Genomic DNA, 22,823 nt, shown 5'->3' on the forward strand with positions numbered 1-22,823 from the left:
CTTGTATTTCAGCCCTTTCGCTTTTAAGCAAAATCTGATTTCAGATCCCGGGGAACTGGAGAGAAAGCTGCTGTACTTATGCTTTAGGATAAGGCTCAGTATGACAGAAATTTAACATGAGCTTTGTAGCTTGCATTTTCTTTACAGTCTAATTTGGTTTTTCTAAGGTGAACACTTAGCACCAGAAACTGGTTAAAAGGAAGGTAAAACAGGCTTAAGCGTGTACAGAGACACAGACACACAGTAATCGTCGCTTTGCTGCTGCTCTTGAAAGTGGTCCTGTTGGTCAGCTTCCCTCAACTGGGATCTTTTCTCACCTTACTTTTGGGATAGATCCCAGCACAGATTCAAAGGGCTGGAGCTGACTGTTAACTACAGCACATGAGCTCCACACAAGAGAGAATGCCACTTCTACATCAACAGCATCACGTTCCTTAACAGCTTAGCACAACATTTGGGTTTAGAACAGGCAGGCAAAGTCAAACGGGTAACAGCACAGACTATAAAAGATACTAAATTTATTCTGAAACAGCATTGATGGTAAAAAGAATTTCCAACTTCAAAACCAATGTAGGTTTCACATCTTCTAAAACATTACAAATATCGTCCGTTGAGGAGAGTTGTGTATTTACACTTTCTAATCGAAACCTTCCCTCTCCCACCTACTCTAGCATAGTATCTCTCAACCGGGTTCAACAGGCAAATGGATTTTCATGGTTTTCATGCCATTGGCACCAAGATTTTTCCCACATATACAAAGCTTCTTGTCTGCCTGTAATACCAGAACACTGCTTAGTATCTCTAAGTCATTCATATAACATACAGAATATAGAGTCATGGAATCCCGTGTTGTCAGGGACCACAGGGATCACCCGGCCCAAGCTGTCCTGGCACAAGCCCGGTCTGGCCAAGCTGGCCCAGCCCCTGTCCAGCTGCATCTTCCAAGTGCCCCATGTTGGGAACCCACCACTGCCCCGGGGAGACGATTCCAAGGGCTGATTGTTCTCACGGGGAAAAGTTTCCCTGCGTGTCAATGGGAATCTCCCCAGGAGTAACTTGTCCCCATCGCCCCACGGCTTTTCCACGGACTCCTTGTCCAACGGGATCTGCAGCTGAATCACAGCCACCTTTAGATACTGGAACATGGTGCTGAGTGTCCCCTCACGGGTGCACCAGCCCAGGTCCCTTGGCCTTTCCTCACATCCCCGGATCATCTCGGTGGCCCTTCCCAGCCACTCTTCGCCTGTCACAGCTGTTTGGTACAGCGCAAACGAAAACTAAACACGGAGTTATCTGTAACACTCTTACAATTACCGTTATGCCTTGCGTGTCATCTTTCTTTATAGAAGAACGAGCACACCAGAATTTCGCAGAGCCTTCCCGTTGATCTTTACAAAGCACCAGATGTGAAACGCCCCGTGTGACAGCCCTTGAGCGGCACACGAACACCCGCTGCTGCCACAGTCGCCGACCGGCTGCCAACACCCGCAGGAGCAGCGCCTGTTTCCACACTCCACTGTGCGGGCGGAAAGAGAGGAGGGTCACACATACATTACATAGAACTCTTCATATATAAAAGTATTAAAATGGCCTGTTTTATTTCCACGGAGAAATAGTTTGGAGTTTCTAAGTGCAGGAGGCACTAGCAGAGCACAGGTTTTCTATGAAACACCAGCAATGGCCTCTGACGGGCGCATGGTTTGTGTTACAGCGTGGTATGCGTGCCGTGGGAAATTGATCTGAAGCTGCAGGAAGAAGTTTTAAGGCTCTGACATGATTTTTTCCCATTTGAGGAAAGGGGTTTTTAAAAAGTGCTAACATGCTATTTAAAGTGATAACAGTTCTTTAGAACTGCTACTGCTTCAATAAGCAATTCAAGTGAAGCAGATTTTTTTCTTTCATAGAAAATATTACTACAAATCTGTAGTAGCAGCAGTTTTTAATTTACCAAAAACTGGCATCTATTAGCAACAGAACAAAAAATATCTTTGTTTATACAAATAAAATTAGGTTCTGAATATTCACAAAGTCACTTTTTTCTTCACATTGATATTCAAATTAAGTCAGATCAGTTGTGATAATAAAATCCCCCATATAAAGTTCAGTCAAGCACCATGGCAGACAGTGCGTTAAGATCTCTCATGAATGGATGATCAGCTAGGATTTGATCAATCTTCTGTCTCTGCTCATCATCAGGAAAGATGTTTGTCAGGGCTTCTCGTAGCTGGACAGTTTCCAAGGCGGACCTCTGGGGCGGAATCGGCAGACAAGCCTTGATGTTTGTTTCCATGGGAAGCCAAGCTGATGGACGATCAGCATCTCCCCTGTTTTTAGGCTGCTGACTGCTGCTGGGTGCTCTGGGGACTGGTACAAAGAGAGGTGTCTCTGAAGAGTATTGTTCACTGCTCTGTAAAGTCTTTTTTGATGACCAAAAACCTCTATGGAACAAAATACAAATTTGTATTAAATTAAGGTAAAGATGCTACCGGTCTGTACAAACACACAAAAGCAAAAATGCATGTAAGTCCTATAGGTCACTGCTGCTCGGCTACTTACTGATTGGAATCAAATGATAAGCATTTTTTCCAAGTGAAACAAACCAGCAGGTGTAACAGTTTTCAACTGGAATCTGGCATGACTAACAACATCACATAGGACTAGTTCCAAGATGCTGTGAGTACGTTACATGACTAAATACCGCAACAGTCAAAGCTTATTTTATGGAAGTATCAACATCAGCATTATTGAGCTAAATGGATAAAAAAGACACATTGAAGAGACGCAGACTGACTCAGGACATGTGAAAATGCTGACAGACCGAAGGGGCTTCCAGATGCTCCCCAAGGCGAGCCCTCAGCTACTTCTGCCCATGACCGTAAGCTGTGCCCACATTTAGGTGAAGCCCTTGATCCCGTGTAATACACTAAAGGGGCAATGAGGTTTTTCAGCAATTTCAGGATCTGAATATTCTTCCTTAATTATTGAGATTTCATTTCAGACTTTGAAGAGTTTGCTACTCTAAACTGCGAGCGCTACAAAATCCAGGGCAAAGTCTACTGCAGATGCCACCAGGTAAGGCAGTGAACTGGGACTCCAGTTAGTCTGGTTTCCTACCACCAAGGGAAACTGTCTCTAAATTACAGAGCCCAATTTTAAAATCATTTAGGTTACGACACCTCCCATTACTCAACATGGAGAGGCTCTCTAATTGCCTGAGATCCTTCCAGGTTCTGATCTAATTCCTGGTGCCACTGGTGCTTTCCGCATCACTGAACTCAGGCAGAAAAGTCTCAGGGAAGGAACAAAATTAACTCTTTACACTCACACCTTTTATCTGCCTTAAAAAACCCCACCACACATCCCCAAAAACCAAAGCCCAGTTCCAGTTCCTGGTTTAGAGATCGGAAATCCAGCTCTCCTAGAGTCCTCTCAAAAGACTCTCTTTCCACATCTACAGCCACCAGTCACCTCTCTGAACACATTCTGGTTTCACTTTATTTTTCTTGCTCACAGGTGGCTAAAACACAGCGTTCCAAATGGTATCTCTTAAAGGTTTTATATTAAAGCTTGAATACTTTCTCAGCATTTCCTACTGGAGTTACTTTTTTCCTGTTAAAATTACATGCTTATTTTCAAATCAACCTGTGACCTACTGGTATATACATCTCACTTTCCTCAATTGTTTCTGTAGCTGAGATTCTTGCTTATTCTGGGTATTAATCCTTCAGTACAGCTTGCCTTTTCTATCACTGATTTTTGATTACCTCTCTTGTTTCTAAAAGCTCTCTAAATACTCCTCACTCTCATTAGCATCTATGATTCCTAAGGTGGTGAAAGAAGAACAAAGAGCGGCTTATTTGCTTGTGCAAAAGAGCAAACCCATTCTCAAGTCTGGGCGGTTAATGCAAAGCAAATTCATACTGTGAATATATGCACATTTTAAAAGTACAATTCTATTAAAGGAACAGTATGTTTATTAATATTTAAAATTATGAATAAAATACAAATGCATTGAACAGCAATGCCTCTTTATGAACAGTACAGTACACAGTGAAGTGAAATGCCTCTCCCGTGACAAAGAATGTGAGTGTAGAGTGTTTCTTTTGCAGCACCTATTGCCCCACTATGAGTAAGTGATTAACAAAGTCGTTTTAAATGACATCACCATAATTAACAGGACGCCAGACTCCCACAAACCCAAACCACTGGTGGTTCTGTGTGACCTTAACAGAGCCTGGACCACCTTTGTGCGAAAGCCACCACCACCAAAGCTCAGAGGAAGGGACTGTCTTACTTATCTTGGCTCCGATAGAGATCTCGATTAGCTGCAAATGTCACCAGCAGTTTCTGAACAGACTGATGTAACAGGAAAAACATGGTTTTGTTAAGCTACTACATCGTGCAGTGTTCTTGCTTAATTTTACTGCACCTCTTTTGTACAGATCTAAGGAGGTCTTCAAGTGACCCAGGAAAACAGTTTATTTCAATACGAAAATGTAACTGTCTCAAACAAAAGTGAAAACAGTCTTATACCTAGAACAGCCTTCGCTTCGAAGGAAGTCGTCTAATCCAGGTCCGTTTCTTCCCAAAGGGTCATCAGGAACCATAAATATATCACCAGCAAAAGTGTACTGGAGCAACCTGCAAGAGAGTTCTGTCAGTACTATCTGTTCCCAACGTGTGACAGCGGACAGCCCCTCAGCTCCGGCCAGGCCAGGCCGCCCAGAGCAGACACTTCACACCACAGCAGGAGCCACTGAGCTCGTCATCCATTGCTCACTGGCCAAACCATCTCATGGGAGCTTCTGTGAGCTCTCCCCATTACACAGCAAGTGTTGGATGACCGCAAATTTTTGCAAATGAGAGTGGAATTTTCTAGGTGATTAGAGAAGATTTTCAGGTTGTTCTAACTCCCCTTCCTCGTAAGGATCTTCAACTACGTAGCTAAAATGCAGATGTTATCAGAAAGCCAGGCGACCAGCACACATTGCATTAGCTGTTTGCACTTAAGACACAAAGAAACGTTTTTCTTTCATTCTAGGAGGGGGGAAATTTGCATTGAAGGAAACCAGTTCAACTAAAATTTGTCTGCAAGGAGAGAATTTGGTATAGTGGAATTTCCCCAGAAGTAAAACTAATAGATGTTAACACAAGCTCTTAAAAAACCACAGACTCAGGATGACGTGCTAAGTATTCTTGCTAAAGTTCTGTAGGAGAACAGAACCGGACCAGTAGAATTCACTCAAGAAATAAATACCTACATGATGAGTCAATTCCATGTTCTCCCAGCTATCTTGTGAGAAACCAGGGCAGTTTTCAATGATTTATTTCGTTAGACCTACATAGACCCCAGTGAATGCAGTAGATGTGCCCTGAGAAGATGTCAGGGCGACTCTGAGGGATTAGTGGGAAATGTGGGCAACAGAAGATCATACCTTAATAGTCAAATGAGCTGATTTAACTGGAGGGGGAAGAAAAACAAAACAGAACAAACAAATGAGAAAAAAAAACCAAACCCAACCCAAACAACAAAAAGCAAGCAGGTGCACAGGAGAAACTAATTCCCAGAGAATCCTCAGGCTGAGGCTTGGATATTTGACAACTACATGAACTCATCCAACCCAAAGGACACTCATCAATTGCAGGGAAATGACTACAGGGATGTGTTGCAAGTATTCCTTATTTTGTTTAGTGATGCTAATTCCTTGTACTACAGCAAAGAGTGAGTGATTCTGAAACCGTGACACTGTGTGTCTGCATCAGCTTCATCTCTCCTTGAAGAAACGAGATGTAACCACAAAGATGTAACGAGATGGACCACAAAGCGTCTGCTCTACAGGACCTGACACGGAGCTGCAGACGCGACATCGCGTGGCTGCTCCACCCTGCTCTTGCTTTTGTGAGCAATCAACACATGTACAGTGAAGAATGTGTGAATAACAGGGACACTGGACTAGTCAGCACACGATTATAAGGCCACGAATCAAAGCCATGAAACACACATGGTATTTTGTTGGGCTCTACCAGAATTGCATGGCAGATGAATTAAAAATAAGAAACCTCCATGAAGGTCCAGTGCCTACAACTGTAAGGGCAGACAAGCTTCTGAGCTTTCATGGGAATACAGCACTTACCTTTTTTGAATAATTTCTCTCCAGGCCAGTGATTCTGTCACAAATTCTCTGAAGTTATCATTAGTCACAATAATACCTCCAGTTTTATCAGCAAGGTGTAATAAAAACCTGTAAAAATAATTTCAAAGGCCGTTAAGACAATCTGCTGTGCTGAAAACTGCCCAAAGATGTAGGAAAACAAACCTCTCACCATCCAGGAGTGATCTGTGAAGTGCATGAAAACACGCACTTTGATGACTGGGAAATGACTCTGTTTTGACCCACCATATAACTTTAAACAACATTTTAGGTAGGATGCATTTATTTAGTGAAGCAGAGTATCCATGGGAGGCTTTTTTTCCATTAAAAAACCCCCACAAGCAAAATCCCCCAAACCCACAGGATTATCAGATTGCAAATATTTGTAGAGTTAAATGGTTTGTTTTACAAAGGACTACAGTGTTTATTATACATTCCAAAACAAAGTTATTTCCATGTACTTTTGTGCTTAGCACTAATGTCGGTGTTCTGCAGGTTAGCTGTTTGCTCTGACAACGCTTGCTGCCATTTTGTTGTTAAATAAGTGATGACAAAAGGTAACTTCTGATTTATTAAGGAAAGTTCATGGGTTTTTTTACCTGTCTGAAAACAAGCTTTTTGCCATTTGAATCTATTTTAGCAAAGAGACAGAATCACAGATAGAAAATGGATGGTGTCCTTCTAAAGGACCACGTACACTTTTGATGAAAGTGCAGCAACACTCATTTCCACAACTGTAAGTACTAGTATTCTACATGAAATTCTGGGTGTATATAAAACATCAGTATGTAAATAACAGCAACTTGCTGCCTTGTACATTTTTTTTTGCTACAACATTATTATTTCAGAGATCAGAATTACACAGAATCCCAGAATGTCAGGGGTTGGAAGGGCCCTGGAAAGCTCATCCAGTGCAATCCCCCCATGGAGCAGGAACACCCAGATGAGGTTACACAGGAAGGTGTCCAGGCGGGTTGCAATGTCTGCACAGAAGGAGACTCCACAACCCCCCTGGGCAGCCTGGGCCAGGCTCTGCCACCCTCACCCCCAACAAGTTGCTTCTCAGATTTCAGTGGAACCTCCTGTGTTCCAGTTTGCACCCATTGCCCCTGGTCCTGTCACTGGTTGTCACCAGAAGAGCCTGGCTCCATCCTCCTGACACTCCCCCTTTCCATCTTGATCCCCAGCAATGAGTCCCCCCTCAGTCTCCTCTTGTCCAGCTCCAGAGCCCCAGCTCCCTCAGCCTTTCCTCACACGGGAGATGCTCCACTCCCTGCAGCATCTTGGTGGCTGCGCTGGACTCTCTGCAGCAGTTCCCTGTCCTGCTGGAACTGAGGGGCCACAACTGGACACAATATTCCAGGTGTGGTCTCCCCAGGGCAGAGCAGAGGGGCAGGAGAACCTCTCTGACCTACTGACCACCCCCTTCTAACCCACCCCAGGTACCATTGGCTTCCTGGCCACAAGGGCCCAGTGCTGGCTCATGGTCACCCTGCTGTCCCCAGGACCCCCCCATCCCTTTCCCCTACGCTGCTCTCTAATAGGTCATTCCCCAACCTATGCTGGAACCCGGGGTTGTTCCTGCCCAGATGCAAGGCTCTAGGAATTGCTGTATTTTAACAAGGAAGATAAATTAAGTGCACTGCTTGATATATCTTCGGCATATCAAGTTTTGCAATCAGGTCCATGGCTGCACAATCTAACAAAACCAGGCATGCCCGTGATGCAAAAACCTGACAATTTTGCAGTCAGGAAACGAAAGTAAGAATGATGATTAGTAGGAGGGAATCCAGTGTAGTGTAATGAGCTGCAAAACATCATTTAAAGCTGTGAACTGCTCATCCATGCAGAATGCAGCTGGCTGGGGAAAAAACCTTAAGCAGTGTGTACTTGTAACTGTGTCTCAAGACTGATAAAATCTGGTAATCTAAGCAGCAGGAAACTCCCCCAACACACACCAAAAACCCCTTACTGTTGTCTTGTTCACTGAAAGATGGTCCCCACGTTTTGAAGTTGAATTTTGGTGCTCAAATTAACTTGGAAATGTACTAATCTACACATTGTTACAAATACACTGCTCCAAATACATACCTATGTCTGTATGCCACAATGGCATTGAGGAAAAAACCTAGTCAGTAGCTGATATATGCTAGTGCTCCCCAAACAGAAGAGAAAATTCAGGGGTAAATGGATGATCAGGAAAGCATAAAAACATTACTAGAAGACTAGTTTCTGACTCAGTGCAAGTGATGACATTTGAAATGTGTGGGTTTCTTTTTTGGTTAAAATTGCAATGAAAATTTACCATTTTCCATGAATTTCTGAAAACAGTATGTACAACATTATTAGAGAACTACATGCAGAAATGTTTCTTAGGACAGTAAAATAACTTAACAGAAGTAGAGCTCGGTCTTCAGTTGGATGCATAGCTCTGTCTAGACAGGTCGAAGAACCAGCTAACACAACCACTCATGAAGTATTGAGCTTTTACAACCATTAGTCGCATGTTTAGAAAGATTTTGAAACTATGTCCAGTCCATACCTGTCATCATGAGCAGCAATTCTTGCTCCTAAAACCATCCTGGCAGGGGTTAAAGACAATATTCCAACATCCTGGAGCTGTGTTAAGAAATCCTGCTCTGTTAAAACATGAAACAACTGTTCTTAAAAACAAAGATTTGGCCATTAGTCTGAGGTATGATTAGCAGAGAAGATGGGCTATTTAGTAGCTATTAATCTACAGAAATAACATTTCAGTGTCTCGCACTGTGTATGGAAACCCAATTACGCTGAGCAGCCAGACTCCTGGTGCTTAATGTTTTATGAAGTGTTGCTTCTCCATTCATTCTTTACAGAAGCGTCCAAAGAAATAGTTACAATGCAATTTAATATTAGGAAACTACTACCCTCACCTGTAATGAAAGGATCACGTCTTGTTCTCCACTGTGGGACGAACACGGTGATATTTCGGTGGCCACGTTTCCAAAAATAGTCAACAGCTATTGCAATTCCTCGACAGGAGAAGAATTTCCTTAGACCATGACTGAGGGTGAAAGAAAGAGAACGGTGGAGAAATTCATTAGAGTTTTATTACCACGAATATAAAGAAAACGGAACAAGTCCTTGCAAAGTGAAGCTGGAAGTTACACATACGGCCCCACCAAAATAAAAGGGAGATGGATGTTACAGACAAGGAGTCTTAAAAGTGGAAAGATCCTCAGCAAAAGAAGAGAATAGAAACATCACTTTGCAGCTCCACAGCTCAGCTTCGTGGGCACGATATTCGAGTCATCACGAGTGGGTTTAGCTTTAAAAACAGGCCAATAGTGGTAGTTTCTGACGTCTATTGATTATAGCTTAAAATGCCCATAATCCAGTATTGTGGTAGTTCCAAATACAGTCCCACTACAAACCAGAACAGCTCTGGTTCAACTGGTTGCCAAGGACCACATCCCAGAAGTTGTCTGATAATCTAAGATATCAGCGCCTTCACTCTCTTCACTTCAACAATCTGAGCTACTGTTTTCAAGCAAAATAATGAAATTTATTTGAAGAAAGATTTTCAAAACACTGTATTTTTGTGGTAACAATTTTTTTTTTCCCATTTAAAAATATAAGATGCTCATGACCTGGTTTTGCAACTCAGTTAAGTGACTTCCCAGAAAAATCAGCAACTGTCTAACACGAGCATCACAGATATTGGAGTTGATGATCTTGGGAGGTCCCAGGTCCCCCCCATCTGAACTACCCCAATAACCCTATCTGTCCATTTAACAGACAGCAGGAACTCCTCCTTTAGCAATTCACCATCTAAGCAGCTTCTGGGAACTGGGCTTCGGGAGAATAACAGAATCTCAGAATAAAGCGCAGAAGACAGAATAAAAAACATCTCTAGAATAAATTCCTACAGAACACTTATTAGCATCTTACATAAGGCTAAATCCAGTTTTCATGCAGAAACTTTTCTGCTCAGGTTTTCACAGATTAGAGGCTACACTTGGACAAAACAAATATGCACTTGGCTAGAAAAGACAGATTCAGAACCGATGGCACAAACAGGCGAAGTATTTCTTACGAGTTGCACGTACTCTATGTTTTGAGTTAGATGTTGAGTCACTACAAAGTGCTCCTCATAACAGTGAGCAGTAACCAAGTGGTATTCATATTGTAAACCAGTCTCCTAGTTAACATGCAATTGTATGTTATAAGCCTACTAGTGAGCCTTCTTAGGTTGAATTGAATCTTATCTTTAAATCCCTACTTTAGCCTACCAGGAAATCTTTTAAAAGGAGAATTCTCTAAAACATCTCCATGGAAGCATTTTTACAGTGAAACTCAGCCTTCAGTAGCACCGGCACACGGAAAATAAGGAAGCAATTGGTGACAGCCAGTGTGGCTTCACCAAGGGCAAATTGTGCCTGACAAACTGGGTGGCCTTCAACAGTGGGGCTGCAGCGCTGGTGGATATGGGAAGAGCAAGGGACGTCATCTGACACTGTCCTGCATGACATCCTTGTCTCTACATTGGAAAGACAAGGATTTGATGGATGGACCACTCTGTGGATAAGGAATGGTCACACTCAAAGAGCCGCCATCAACGGTCTAAGTAGAGACCAGTGCTGGGAGGTGTTCCTCATTGCAACTGGCACTGTTTGACATCTTTATTGGCGACATGGACAGTGGGATCGAGTGCACCCTCAGCCAGTTTCCTAAAGGCCCCAAGCTAAGTGTTGTGGTTGATGTGCTAGAAGGACAGGATCCATCCAGAGAGACCTGGACAGGCTTGAGGGGGGCCCATGAGAACCTCAGGAGGTTCAACAAGGCCAAGGGCAAGGTCCTGCACCTGGGTCAGTGCAATCCCAAGCACAGATACAGGCTGGGCAGAGAATGGATTGAGGGCAGCCCTGAGAAGGACTTTGGAATGTTGGTTGATGAGAAGCTCAACATGACTCAGCAATGTGCACTTGCAGCCCAGAAAGCCAAGCGCGTCCTGGGCTGCATCCCCAGCAGCAGCTCGGGGAGGTGACTCCGCTCTGGTGAGACCCCCCTGCAGTGCTGGTCCAGCTCTGGGTGCTCAGCACAGGACACACATGGACCTGCTGGAGAGGGGCCAGAGGAGCCACAGAAATGACCCGAGGCTGAAACAGCTCTGCTGGGAGGACAGAATCACAGAATGACAGGCTGAAAGAATTGGAATGTTCAGCTGGAGAAGAAAAGCTCTGGGGAGACCCTAGAGCAGCCTCCAGTACCTAAAGGGACCTACAGGAAAGATGGAGAGGGACTTTTTACAAAGATCTGTAGTGACAGGATCATGGAAAATGGCTTTAAACTGAAAGAGGGGACATTTGGAGTAGATATAAGGACTAAATTCCTCCCAATAAGGGTGGTGAGAGCCTGGCCCAGGTACCCAGAGAGCTGGTGGCTGAACCATCCCTGGAGACATCCCAGGCCAGGCTGGACGGGGCTCTGAGCAACCGGAGCTGGTGACGATGTCCCTGTCGTGGCAGGGGGGGCACTGGGGAGCTGGGGAGGGCCCTCCCAACCCAAACCATTCTACAATTCTATTCACATATCCTGTTCAAAATATAAATCTATTAAGGTTCTCTGAATTTGGAGAGGAATGTTTCATGTAGAAGGGCAGAAAAATCAATGTTACACCTGAACGATAAAAAGCAAGTATCTGACTTACTAACAGAGTTTCTGGAGGAAAAATAATAGCTATGCCACACTTGCCATAATAAAATTAAGTGTTCTTGATGTCAAGAGCAGTCAAATAAGGAGCATAATTGTCACAGAAGAGTTATTACTTGTAAAACCTTCTAGGTAATGAACTTAGAATGCAGTCATCATCCTTCCACTTTAAGTTAGGTATCCTGTTCAATAAACTGGAAACCTCTGGTAAATACTTTCACTGTATTAATGGCTCTCAAATGGACTTCAAGAGATGCAGCAGTCTTGATGTTCATGTCGAAAACTGTGCCGTCCCTACTCGTCCATTCTCCTGCTTTGGAGCTTTAATCCTGCTGAACTAAACAGAGCACTCTGGTGTTTAAATGTTGACACCTAGAACAGCAGCTCTTGATTTGTCCTGTATGATCCAACTCTTGCTCTGTAGCAACTTAAAAAAAAAGCTTAATATTTAACTTTAGCAAATCAGACATAGAATTAAGGTGAGCTGTAATACGCAAAAACATGTCATTGCTAGATAAGCAGAAATCTGAACTGCTTTATTTGAGCTAGGTAAACATCTGAAGGACGGCAAATTACCACAGATGGGGCATCCAACTCAAAGACTGTATCTGTTCCCCAGCTGCCATTGTAAATACCACTTTTGGCTGTCCCAGTTCTTTAAAAAACACGGAAGACCCTACACAGGTATTTCTTAAGTTAAACAAGAGATGATAAGCAGCACAAAGCAGCAAACAGCAGGCTGCTTTCCGGGACATGTAACATTTTCCCTTTAGTTTTGTAACTAAATGAAGTACATATCATTATTTGCAAACAATTCTAGCAAGATATAATTCCATCCAATTGCTCTTTCATTCTGAGTTTCTTCCACATTTTAAAAAAATTGAATTGATAACTACCCAAACAACTCCCTGGATGTTTCGGTCAGCCCTGAAAGGCCTGTTCTCAGCACGTAGAAAGAGGCAATGTTAAAAGTACCTGTTAGCAGCAGAGTAAACTCTGGGCTTGCCAACGTTCGCCAAGCACACTGCAAGTGCAGCTGGCATTAATAAATCCATGTGATAGATTTAATAGATCCCTTTGTACTGGGTCACACATGCCAAGAGCAAAAATCCTTCGGCTTCTTGCAAATGTCCGTAACCTCAAGATACCGAGAAGCAAAACTGAAAACAATTGAAAGCAAAACTGAAAACAATTCTTCAAGACATAACAAAATCATGAGGCTTTATTTAGCCAGAAGGAAGCTGCTCAATACCTACATTAAAGAACCTCAGGCCCCCATTATTTACTAGGACATTTAAATATCTTGATGGTTCTGCTATTTTGAGGCAGTTCTCTGTCCTTTGCTTTTCATAAGCAAAGTTTTTCATGTGGTTAATCGACAAAAAGTCGGGAGATCACTGCTTATAGTGGTCTTGCAGCCAGAGAGATAAGCAGATGTTTATTCACCATCTTTTAATTCATTGCTTTCAGATGTATTTGGTTGTTCTGAAAACAAAACAAAACCCCAAACACAAAAAACCCCATAACAGAAATACGCAGAGGAAAAATAAAATCTCTAAATATTAAAAGAAAAAAGACAAAGAGGATGTAGTATTGTTGTTATTTTATAGATGACTTCAACAATTTGCATTTCTCTTCCACTAACACATTTGGGAAATCATTTTATAAAGCTTATGACTCAGCTGTGACTTGCACTTTTACATCACTATTAAGAGTCTGAACAATGAGAAAATGAGTTTGTTTTATAAACTATTTCCTGCAACAAGCCACTGTAATTGAATTAAAGCAGTGACAAGAGTTATGGGTCATGCCAGGCTTCCCTTTTAAAGTTAGCAAGACTATAAAATGATAGAAAACATCAAGCTATTAATTAAATTAATCCTCCAGTGATTGACCTGAAGAGATTCACTGTTGCCAGTCACTAAGGGACCAGCTCTGGGCTCTTTACCCCAGGGGCAATAAATTTGTAAGGATGATCATCACCTTCTTCACCTAATGATCCCTTGGTAGGAACGGTTACACATTCAGAAATCTTTCCACATTCCTTCTCATAAGCAGAAGACATTATTTAGATTGACTTTTGATGCCTTATCTGTGCTGTAGAGACTTTCTAGACTAACTGCAAACATTTCTATATCACTAGGTCCTTAAACTGCACCCGAAGGTAATAATCTTTAAAGATGTATGTTTTGTTCTGAATGGGGGAAAAAAGGGATCTAGCAGGGACACGCGCAAATACATGAGAGGTCTGTCAAAGAAAGAACAAGCAAAGCAAGATCTATTTTTATATGAATCAAGTTTTGTACGGATTAAGTTAAAACATCAGCGGAATTATTTCTGAATGAACAACAGGTCTAGGAAGGTCAATCTGACGGTTTCCATAAGTTATCAGCAAATACCAAGGTACAAACCAGAAATCCTCAGGCTGGGACTGTACATAAAGGGAAGAAGTTCAGATTGATTCCCTAATTTGCTAAAATAATATTAACAGTTTTACTAGCACTTCACAAAATGACAACAGGATTTATTATTTCTGTCCTCCAGCAAAATTCATTCCTATCACAGAGAAATATTTATTATCCCTAATAACTGAAGAAGTTTTGCTATTCCATCAATTCTGGTGAAATGTTTAGGAGCTAAAGTAGATCTTTCATAACCGGAAAAGAACAATATCTCAGGGCACCTTTATCCCTCTCTGTGAACCCATTTTCTTCCCATTGACACAACTGTGCGTGGTGCACTAGCAGATCTCATTCGCATGGTGACTGCTGGGAAACTGCACCAGCTGCCAGCTGCCCCAAACATTACATTCATTTTAGGCCAGGCTTTGACATTATTTTCTTACAACACATCACATTATAGTCTTTTAAGTGATTATTTTCTTCCCCTGAACAGCATTTAAGCCCATTCTTTCGGGAAGCTTCGTTCATCTAATAGCTGGAAGTAGAAGACATATAACATATGTGTATCTGAACCAGTCAGATGTGTTTTTTCTAGCCAAAGGGGATCACTGGTAGAACTCTGGTCTGTTCTTAGAGAACAACCTCGTCAAGAATTAGTTACAACTCGATACAATATAATACAGCTGATAGGAGGCTCTTCAGGTGTTCCCATCTCCAATAGTAAAATCCGTATTTAAAAGCAGTTCAAGTGTTTAAGAAACACTTAAATAGCCCAATTTTTTCCCACTTTGTCTGGGGATACAGATGATGTTTCTCAGAATTGCTACTGTTTTGTTCAAGTGCTCCATTGTGGTTCTGGCAGCACAGTTTTAATCAGTGAAAACTGATTTCCGCGCTGGAAGAGTTTAGTTCAGCAGAGGAACTCAGAATGACCGAGAAAATCTTAACTAGCAAGTTCTCACAGTAAGTTTATTCTTTCTTATTGTTGCGTTGATGAGTGGAGCAGGAGTCAGGCAGTTTGTTCTTAAAAACTACCACTTCCTCACTAAAAAGAAGTATTACATTTGTCATTGCTTCTTTGCATATTCCAACAGGACAAAAAAAGCCCCATAGCAAACAATGACAAAACCTTTGGACATGCGTGCTTGCGAAAATTACTTAGTGTAAAAAGAACAAATCCCAGCCTCTGCCTGGAGAACAGCAATCAATTCAGGGATAGCTGGGATGAGACAAACGTTAAAGAATCAAGTGAAGCACAACATTTTTTGTCTCTTCTAATTGATTTTTGCTATTTCAGTTAGTTATAACAAACTTGAAAAAGAAAACTGTAATTGGCAATGCCCTCCACAGTCATCTACAACAGAAACACTGTGGGGAAAAAAGGGAATTAGAAAATGTTGACAATAATGGAAAATCCCTGCATCACAGCCAACGAAGGGCATTTGTTGATCTTTTCAGTACTAACTGTGCCCATTTCACCGGGTTTGTTTGCACGGTGCCTTGGCAGCCAATCTGTCAAAATTATCCAGCAGCTCTATAATTGCCTACTATTGTTCTCCCACCTTTTTTCAGGCGGAGCAGCAGACAGGCGTGCACGCCCATGCACACACTGCTCTCAAACTTCCATGCAGGGGGACACAATATTTTTGTTGCATGCCAATACTTGCAAAAAGTAACAGGACCCAAGCACTAATATGTAATGTTGTTAAAGGGCAATTACGTGGATGGTAACTTAACTTCTTTCTTAGGTGTGTGCAAAGCAAATAAAGTTTCAGGCCCAAAATCGCTTGCAATGGAGCACAGCTCAGTGCAGTTACTTATGACTGATCTCATCTGCCTCTAATGTATATCTGCTTTTAGGTCTCATTGCCTATTCTGCTCAAGTTCTTTTTTTCAGATTTTTTAGTATTTGGGCTTCATAAATCTGAGTTACCCGTTTTTTTACTAATTCATGAACTTCTACCAGAGCAGGAAAGTTAAGTCTTAATTGCTTGACAGAAAATGTTTTCCAGAGCACCGCAATTACCAACCAAAGTTTAAGTAAAAAATCAGGGATTTTCCTTATGCTATTTTAACTGGTTATTGCATTTGTTCAGCTTCAGACTATGTAATTTTTTAAGCCAAAAGTAAATGCTACAAGAATTATTTCACAACAGAGTACCCTACAACCACACTGTTCTAGCTGGATTTGTGTACTGAATTAAGTGTCATATAGTGCACCTGCTAAAAACTTCTCAATTTCCTTCCGCGCACAGTATCTCAACAAAGAACAGTAACTCCAAGCAAGTCAATTGAAAATGAATGCTGTCGCTGAACGGAGACTAAAACAAAAATTGTTATGAGTTGGAAATTAATACGGCTACTGTCAACCACACATAATTTTTCATTATCAAGACTTATCATAACTTAGCAATGCAGCCATTACCAGAAGCTAAAACACATGTACCCGGATCAAAAAGCAAGCTAGAAAAAACTTTATGCGTGCAACAGCAACTTCTTAGTCCCTATTTCATTTGAAAGTTCATTGACCGTTTAATAAAGAGATAGCTGAACAGAACAATACTTACGAAATGGCAACATTGCTTCCATCAATAATGATGTGTTTTAAATAGGGTTTCCCAGGTTCATTTTTCAACTCCAGCCTGTACGGCGTTTTCAGAGAGTCCAGGAATCGCTGCACTCCAGTGACGGAAGGGTCGGGATGACGTCTGGGTGCTCCCGCCGTCTCTCTCTCAGGATGCGAAGGGTGGATTTGTGAAGACGAGACGTGCTCTGGGAGGGGATTTTCAGCGTTGCAGGGTTGGGAAAGGCGCTGGGTGAGAGCTCTGGCGCGAGCAGAGGAGCTGCCGTGGCCCAGCGGCTCCTCAAAGCCGGGATGACTGTTCTGTACAGGGGAGGGTCCTGCAGATCTTTGCTGAGCTGCAGTTTTAGTCTTAGCTGAGATACACGGCACATCGGAGCTCCCTCTGGCTACAAAATCAACATCTTTGAGAGCTCCAGCTTGTACGGTGCCAATAGTTACACCACCATCGGTTTCTAGATCACTTGACCTAGAACTGTGATTCTTAGCAGGGCAGTATCTGTCTCTCTGTTTACAGCATACAGGTGAATTTTTACTGGAAGGAGAAGCAGGTTTGCCCACCAACATCTGCATTTTATCTTCTGCATCAACGTGCAGGTTTGGTGAATCTCTTAATTTGTGATATTCATTTTTTGTCTCCTTTGAAGTATGGCTGGATTTGAGTGGACTCTTATTGCTAGAAATTACTTTGTCTTCCAGCTTTTGTGAATTATTTGCTTTACTTCCTAAGGGAGGATTGATAGTTCTAGGCTTTTCAGACGACTGTTCATGTTCTTTTTGAAATTTTACATTTTCCTTTTCAATTTCTTCTAGCAACGTTAATGGTTCCACAGATTGTCCCAGGCTATCAATAACTTTTTCTACAATATTTTGGGAATATCCCATCGTTCTGAAGAAGTTCACAAGAATCTTATATTCCATTTCCTCACTGATATCATCACCTTCTTTAAGGCAACAACCGGGATCACCCGATTCACTGCAGCTGTCCGAAAGCAGATCAATAACTGCATCGCTGTCTGAGGGATTACTGTGCGAAGCAGATTCCACCTCCTGATCATTTCCCCAAGAGAACTGCTTTTTAGGGAGCCTTTCCTCATCATCAGAAGATCTTCTTTTACAGGACTGCCTTTCTTTAGACACCACGGCGTCTAACGGGGGGACATTTATGGGAACAAAACTTGTTTCAGGAGCATCAGAAAGCATGGTGTCCATTTGCTTTGTCAGCTCGGTTACGGGTGTCCCGGCATTGTTTCTGGCTTCCTCGCCATCTGCTCTTCCATCTCTGTTAGTAGCAATCGCTTTGTTTGCTACCAGCTCTGTCGGGCTATCAGAACCCGTGAGATCAATGACATTGCTCTCCGCTCCACAACATTCCGTTTGTGTGAGACTCAGGAGTTCTCTCTTCAGTGAGCTGGGCAAAATCAGTAAATCCATTGTATATTTATCTGCGTGTGCTTCCACGAATTGTCTGAACTGCTTTTTAACCTCCGATTCCTTGTCGCTTAGTAAGCTTTCATTGCTTTCAAAAAGCTTCACAAACTGCTGAACGTGACTTTGAGCCATAACAACAGCTTCTGCACCCCCTTTAATGCTGAGCAATCCTATTTCCAGCACTGTTATATCAGCGCAGGTATCCTGGATCAGGCTGTTGAGAAACAGGCTCTGCGCACCAACGAAGATGCAGTGGATGTCCTTTGGGTAGTGCTCCTTTTCTTCCAGTTCAGGTTCACAGAGTCCCTTGATATACTCCTAGTAGGAGAAAAAGACAGCAGAGTCAATAGTTGTGAAAAGCTAATACCTACAGTTAGTTTTGGTCAGGTCAGTAGTGGATGAGTGCATTCGAAAATAAAGCCAACTTAGCTTAAGAAAGGTGAGAAAGTAAATATTGCCGGTAAACTGGATAATAGAGATAAAACCAGAGAGATCTGAAATTATTTTTAATAGATCTAGAAGGATAACTTTCTTTTGTATCCCATTGCTTATAACTAAATTTACTTGAAACTGATAGTAACAGAGTATGTAAGTTGTAGCTCAAACAGTTTAGAAGACAAGTAAAGAGATTTCTATTCCCACCCCCATTCTTTGGTCAAAGAGAACATACACTTCACGAACAAATGGCTTGCACTAAAGAATTCCACCTCGTCCATAGAACTGAACTTCTAAAAACAGTTTCTAAAGAGAATTTCCAAAGGCTCACCACAGCAGTAGCTATCGTATGTTTTAAAGGTGTCATTGTGTGTTACTCATTCTACACTTGCTGACTAAAAGACATGGATCCTGTGGCACAGCACAACATAACCAGTAGCCACAGCAGCAACCACCCATTAAAGGATATCCTATAGTAAAAAAAAAACAAACATGCCAAAAACAAATGACTAACCCTCTATCTGGACTTTGATTCCCCTATTAAGGAAGTAAAGCATCTGTATTTTAAAACTACAATTGCCAGAACACCTACTTACAAAGAAAATCACACCCAAAAAGCTCGACAGCAAGGCAGCTTTCAACAGGAGCCTTTGAAAGGCATTTTGAAAAAGCAGATGATGCTGACAAATGACTGAGAAACTCCAGCTCCAGGTACTTCTGTGTTCCAGAAGTTCAGGTTTTTAATAGATTTTAAAAAACCACAACCAATTGCTATTTCTGACACCTACAAAACCTTTTAAAGGGCAACAATAAAGACGTGCAATTGTTCATACTTTCTACACAATAAACCCTCCAGATAAGGCCTGAAAACTGCTCTACGTGTAAGGTCAGTCAAGTCTCCCACACCCTTAAAAGTATTTGGAGTAGGAAATATTTTGTATGTTATTAGGAAAAGCAGAGATTAGGAGACGGAAATCTTGTGCTGTAATTCAGGCTTTAATTTTCTGGAAAAAAAGAAAGTTGTCCTGCAGCTACCTGTAAAAGTTTCTGCAGTTTTTGTGCCCAAATATACAAGCAAATAGGTTTACAGACAATTTCAGAGTCAAATAATTCAAAACTCTCAACATTCATAGGATTTTCCTTGTTTATCCCTTACACAGTCAAGGAATCAAGATTTTGAAAGTGGACTGCCCAGCCTGTGAATTCAATACATGCTGAGGATACCCGCTAAAATGTATGTGTATTTAAACACACAGACAAACACTCACATATTGAGATTCTGGGTTTGAAAGCTGCCTTCTGCCCAGCCAGTGCCCACACTGCCGTCCTTATCCCATGATTCAAACAGCTATCACTGAGTAATATTCATTTCATCATTACTGCTGAGCCCCATAAAGGTCAGCTGTACAACAGACTTAACAAAATACTTCTGCAAAGATACTTCACAGAATTGGCTTCAAGTCACACCAGGGGAGGTTGAGGTTGGATCTTGGGATCAATTTCTCCCCCAAAGGGCTGTGGGGCATTGGAACAGGCTGCCCAGGGCAGTGCTGGAGTCACCATCCCTGGAGGGTTGGACAGACGGACATGAGGTTCTCAGGACATGGGGCAGTGCCAGGGGTGGGTTATGGTTGGACTCGATGATCTTGAGGGTCTCTTCCAACCAAAATGATTCTGTGGTTCACAGCAACAAGCATCACAGAACCGCAAACAGCCTAGACGGCTCCCTCAGCTTGTTTAGTGGTTGGTTAAAAGGAAAACAATCTGCCCAGCAATCAGGGGGGTGACGCAGCCTGGACCTGCCAGCTCTGAGGCTGAGGAACATCAGCTCTGAGCCGTGTCAGCAAGAGCTTTACTACAAAGCTCCTGCCTGGCATAGACTGAGGTGAGTCTGTAAAGCAGCTGTGAAACACGGCAACACCCAACGAGCCCTGAGGAACAGCCTGGCTTAGGGATGAAGAAGGATCACAGGATCCCAGCCTAGCTGGGGTTGAAGGGACCTCAGGAGATCACACAGCCCAACACCCCTGCTAATGCAGGGTCACCAAGGCAGATCACACAGGACCATGTTGAAACTGAGAAATAAAATTAACAGCAGAGTCAACTATGCTGTTAAGCAGCATTCTTTTATTCACAGCACTGGGGAGCTCTGAGGATCATCCTCTATCAGTGCTCCAGTGGATGCTCTTGCATTGCTTATATTCACATAATTCACATAATTATTACATATGCATTACAATTTTTGGAAATTTTGACATACATCTATACTAATAAATAATTGATTATGTTAGTTATAATTGTTTAGTACTTACAATATATCTATTGACTATTAGTTAAATATAAACTAAGTGCTCTGCTTCTAAACAATGTATCACTTCATCTTCTGTCTCCCTCCTGTCATGCAGAAGGATCTAAAACTTGAATAATATTCCCTTGTTCTGCAGGTGCTCAGAAAGCATTTATGGTTAACGATGGGCACGACTTTTGTACCTTAATCACAGGATACACTAATTTAGTGGCCAGGCGGGTTTGAATGTCTCAGAGAAGGAGACTGCACACCCGCTCTGGGCAGCCTGGGCCAGGCTCCGGCACCTCCCAGCAAACAAGTTTCTGCTCATGTTCAGATGGAGCCTCCTGTGTTTCAGTCTGTGCCCGTTGCCCCTCACCCTGGCGCTGGGCACCACTGAACAGAGTCTGGTCCATCCTCTGACACCCACCCTGAGATATTGATCCATTGATCAGATCCCCCTCAGCCTCTCTTCTCCAGCTCAAGGGCCCCAGCTCATCGGAGAGATGCTCACACAAGGAGCTCGACACACTGTACCCGCACTTTAACCCGCCCCTCGCCCGGTTCTCAGCTCCCCCCGCCCCGCTGCGCTCGGCCCCGCCCCGCGCGGCCCGTCCCGTGTCAACAGCCCCGGACACACCCGCTTCGGTATCACAGAACCCCAGAGTGTCAGGAGTTGAAGGGCCCTGGAAAGCTCATCCAGGTCAATCCCCCCATGGAGCAGGAACACCCAGCTGAGGTTACACAGGAAGGTGTCCAGGCGGGTTGGAATGTCTGCACAGAAGGAGACTCCACAACCCCCTGGGCAGCCTGGGCCAGGCTCTGCCACCCTCACCCCAACAAGTTGCTTCTCATCTTTCAGTGGAACCTCCTGTGTTCCAGTTTGCACCCATTGCCCCTTGTCCTGTCACTGGTTGTCACCAGAAGAGCCTGGCTCCATCCTCCTGACACTCCCCCTTTCCATATTGATCCCCAGGAATGAGTCCCCCCTCAGTCTCCTCTTGTCCAGCTCCAGAGCCCCAGCTCCCTCAGCCTTTCCTCACACGGGAGATGCTCCACTCCCTGCAGCATCTTGGTGGCTGCGCTGGACTCTCTGCAGCAGTTCCCTGTCCTGCTGGAACTGAGGGGCCACAGCTGGACACAATATTCCAGGTGTGGTCTCCCCAGGGCAGAGCAGAGGGGCAGGAGAACCTCTCTGACCTACTGACCACCCCCTTCTAACGCCCGTATCCCCGGAAAGCGCTGACTTCCCCCCAGCCCCCGGGCCTCCTCCCCGCGGCCCCGTTCCTGTCCGGCTCCCCCGGCTGTACCTTGGCGCTGCGCACGGCCTTCCCGCCGCCCTCCAGCTGCACCCAGATCCTGGCGGCGGCGGGCGGGGGGCCGGGCGGCGGGAGGGAGGCCCTCCAGTCCCCCTGCGCCCCCAGTACCGCCAGCCGCACCTCGAACAAGCCCTCGATGCGGCCTCGACTCCCCTCCAGGAGCCGGCTCTTCTCCGCCGGAACGGTGAACTCATCCAGCCCCGGCCCGGAGCCGCGGGCTGCCCAGCGAGCCGCCATCAGCGCCAGCCGCTCCGGCCCGCCATGGCGCCGGGCCGGGACAACACCGCGGGGAATCCCCGGGCTCCCTCTGTACCGCTCACGTCATCACCCTGCGACGGCACCGCCCCGCGCCGGGAAGCAGCCGCGGCGCCATCTTTAGGAAGGGCGGCGGGAGCGCTCCTCTCAGAGCCGCCCGTGCGCCCCTCAGGCAACTCCCGCCCTCCTAGGAAACCTTCCCCTTTCCCAGGAAACCTTCCCTGTTTAACGCTTTCACAGCCCAGAAATTTGGGTTTAACACATAGCCGT

At 43.8% G+C, this 22,823-nt stretch overlaps 1 protein-coding gene across 2 annotated transcripts; it reads right to left on the reverse strand.

The window, feature by feature from the left end:
* Positions 1 to 1,922: 1,922 nt before the first annotated feature.
* On the reverse strand, positions 1,923 to 22,616 carry N4BP1 (NEDD4 binding protein 1). 2 transcript variants are annotated; one of them, XM_082062561.1, is made up of 7 exons: positions 22,290 to 22,616; positions 16,813 to 18,575; positions 9,065 to 9,195; positions 8,695 to 8,791; positions 6,135 to 6,242; positions 4,534 to 4,641; positions 1,923 to 2,438 (listed from the first exon to the last, which is right to left on the reverse strand). In XM_082062561.1, exons 1-7 carry the CDS (start codon positions 22,533 to 22,535, stop codon positions 2,102 to 2,104), a joined length of 2,790 nt encoding a protein of 929 aa, XP_081918687.1. In that variant the 5' UTR covers positions 22,536 to 22,616; the 3' UTR covers positions 1,923 to 2,101. The 2 variants fall into 2 exon arrangements, with proteins under 2 accessions (XP_081918687.1, XP_081918688.1); XM_082062562.1 differs by lacking the exon at positions 1,923 to 2,438 and adding an exon at positions 5,436 to 5,461.
* Between the last annotated feature and the right edge of the window lie 207 nt (positions 22,617 to 22,823).

The sequence above is a fragment of the Streptopelia decaocto genome, assembly GCF_964273445.1.
Source record: "Streptopelia decaocto genome assembly, chromosome: 11".
In the NCBI taxonomy this organism is placed as follows: domain Eukaryota; kingdom Metazoa; phylum Chordata; class Aves; order Columbiformes; family Columbidae; genus Streptopelia; species Streptopelia decaocto.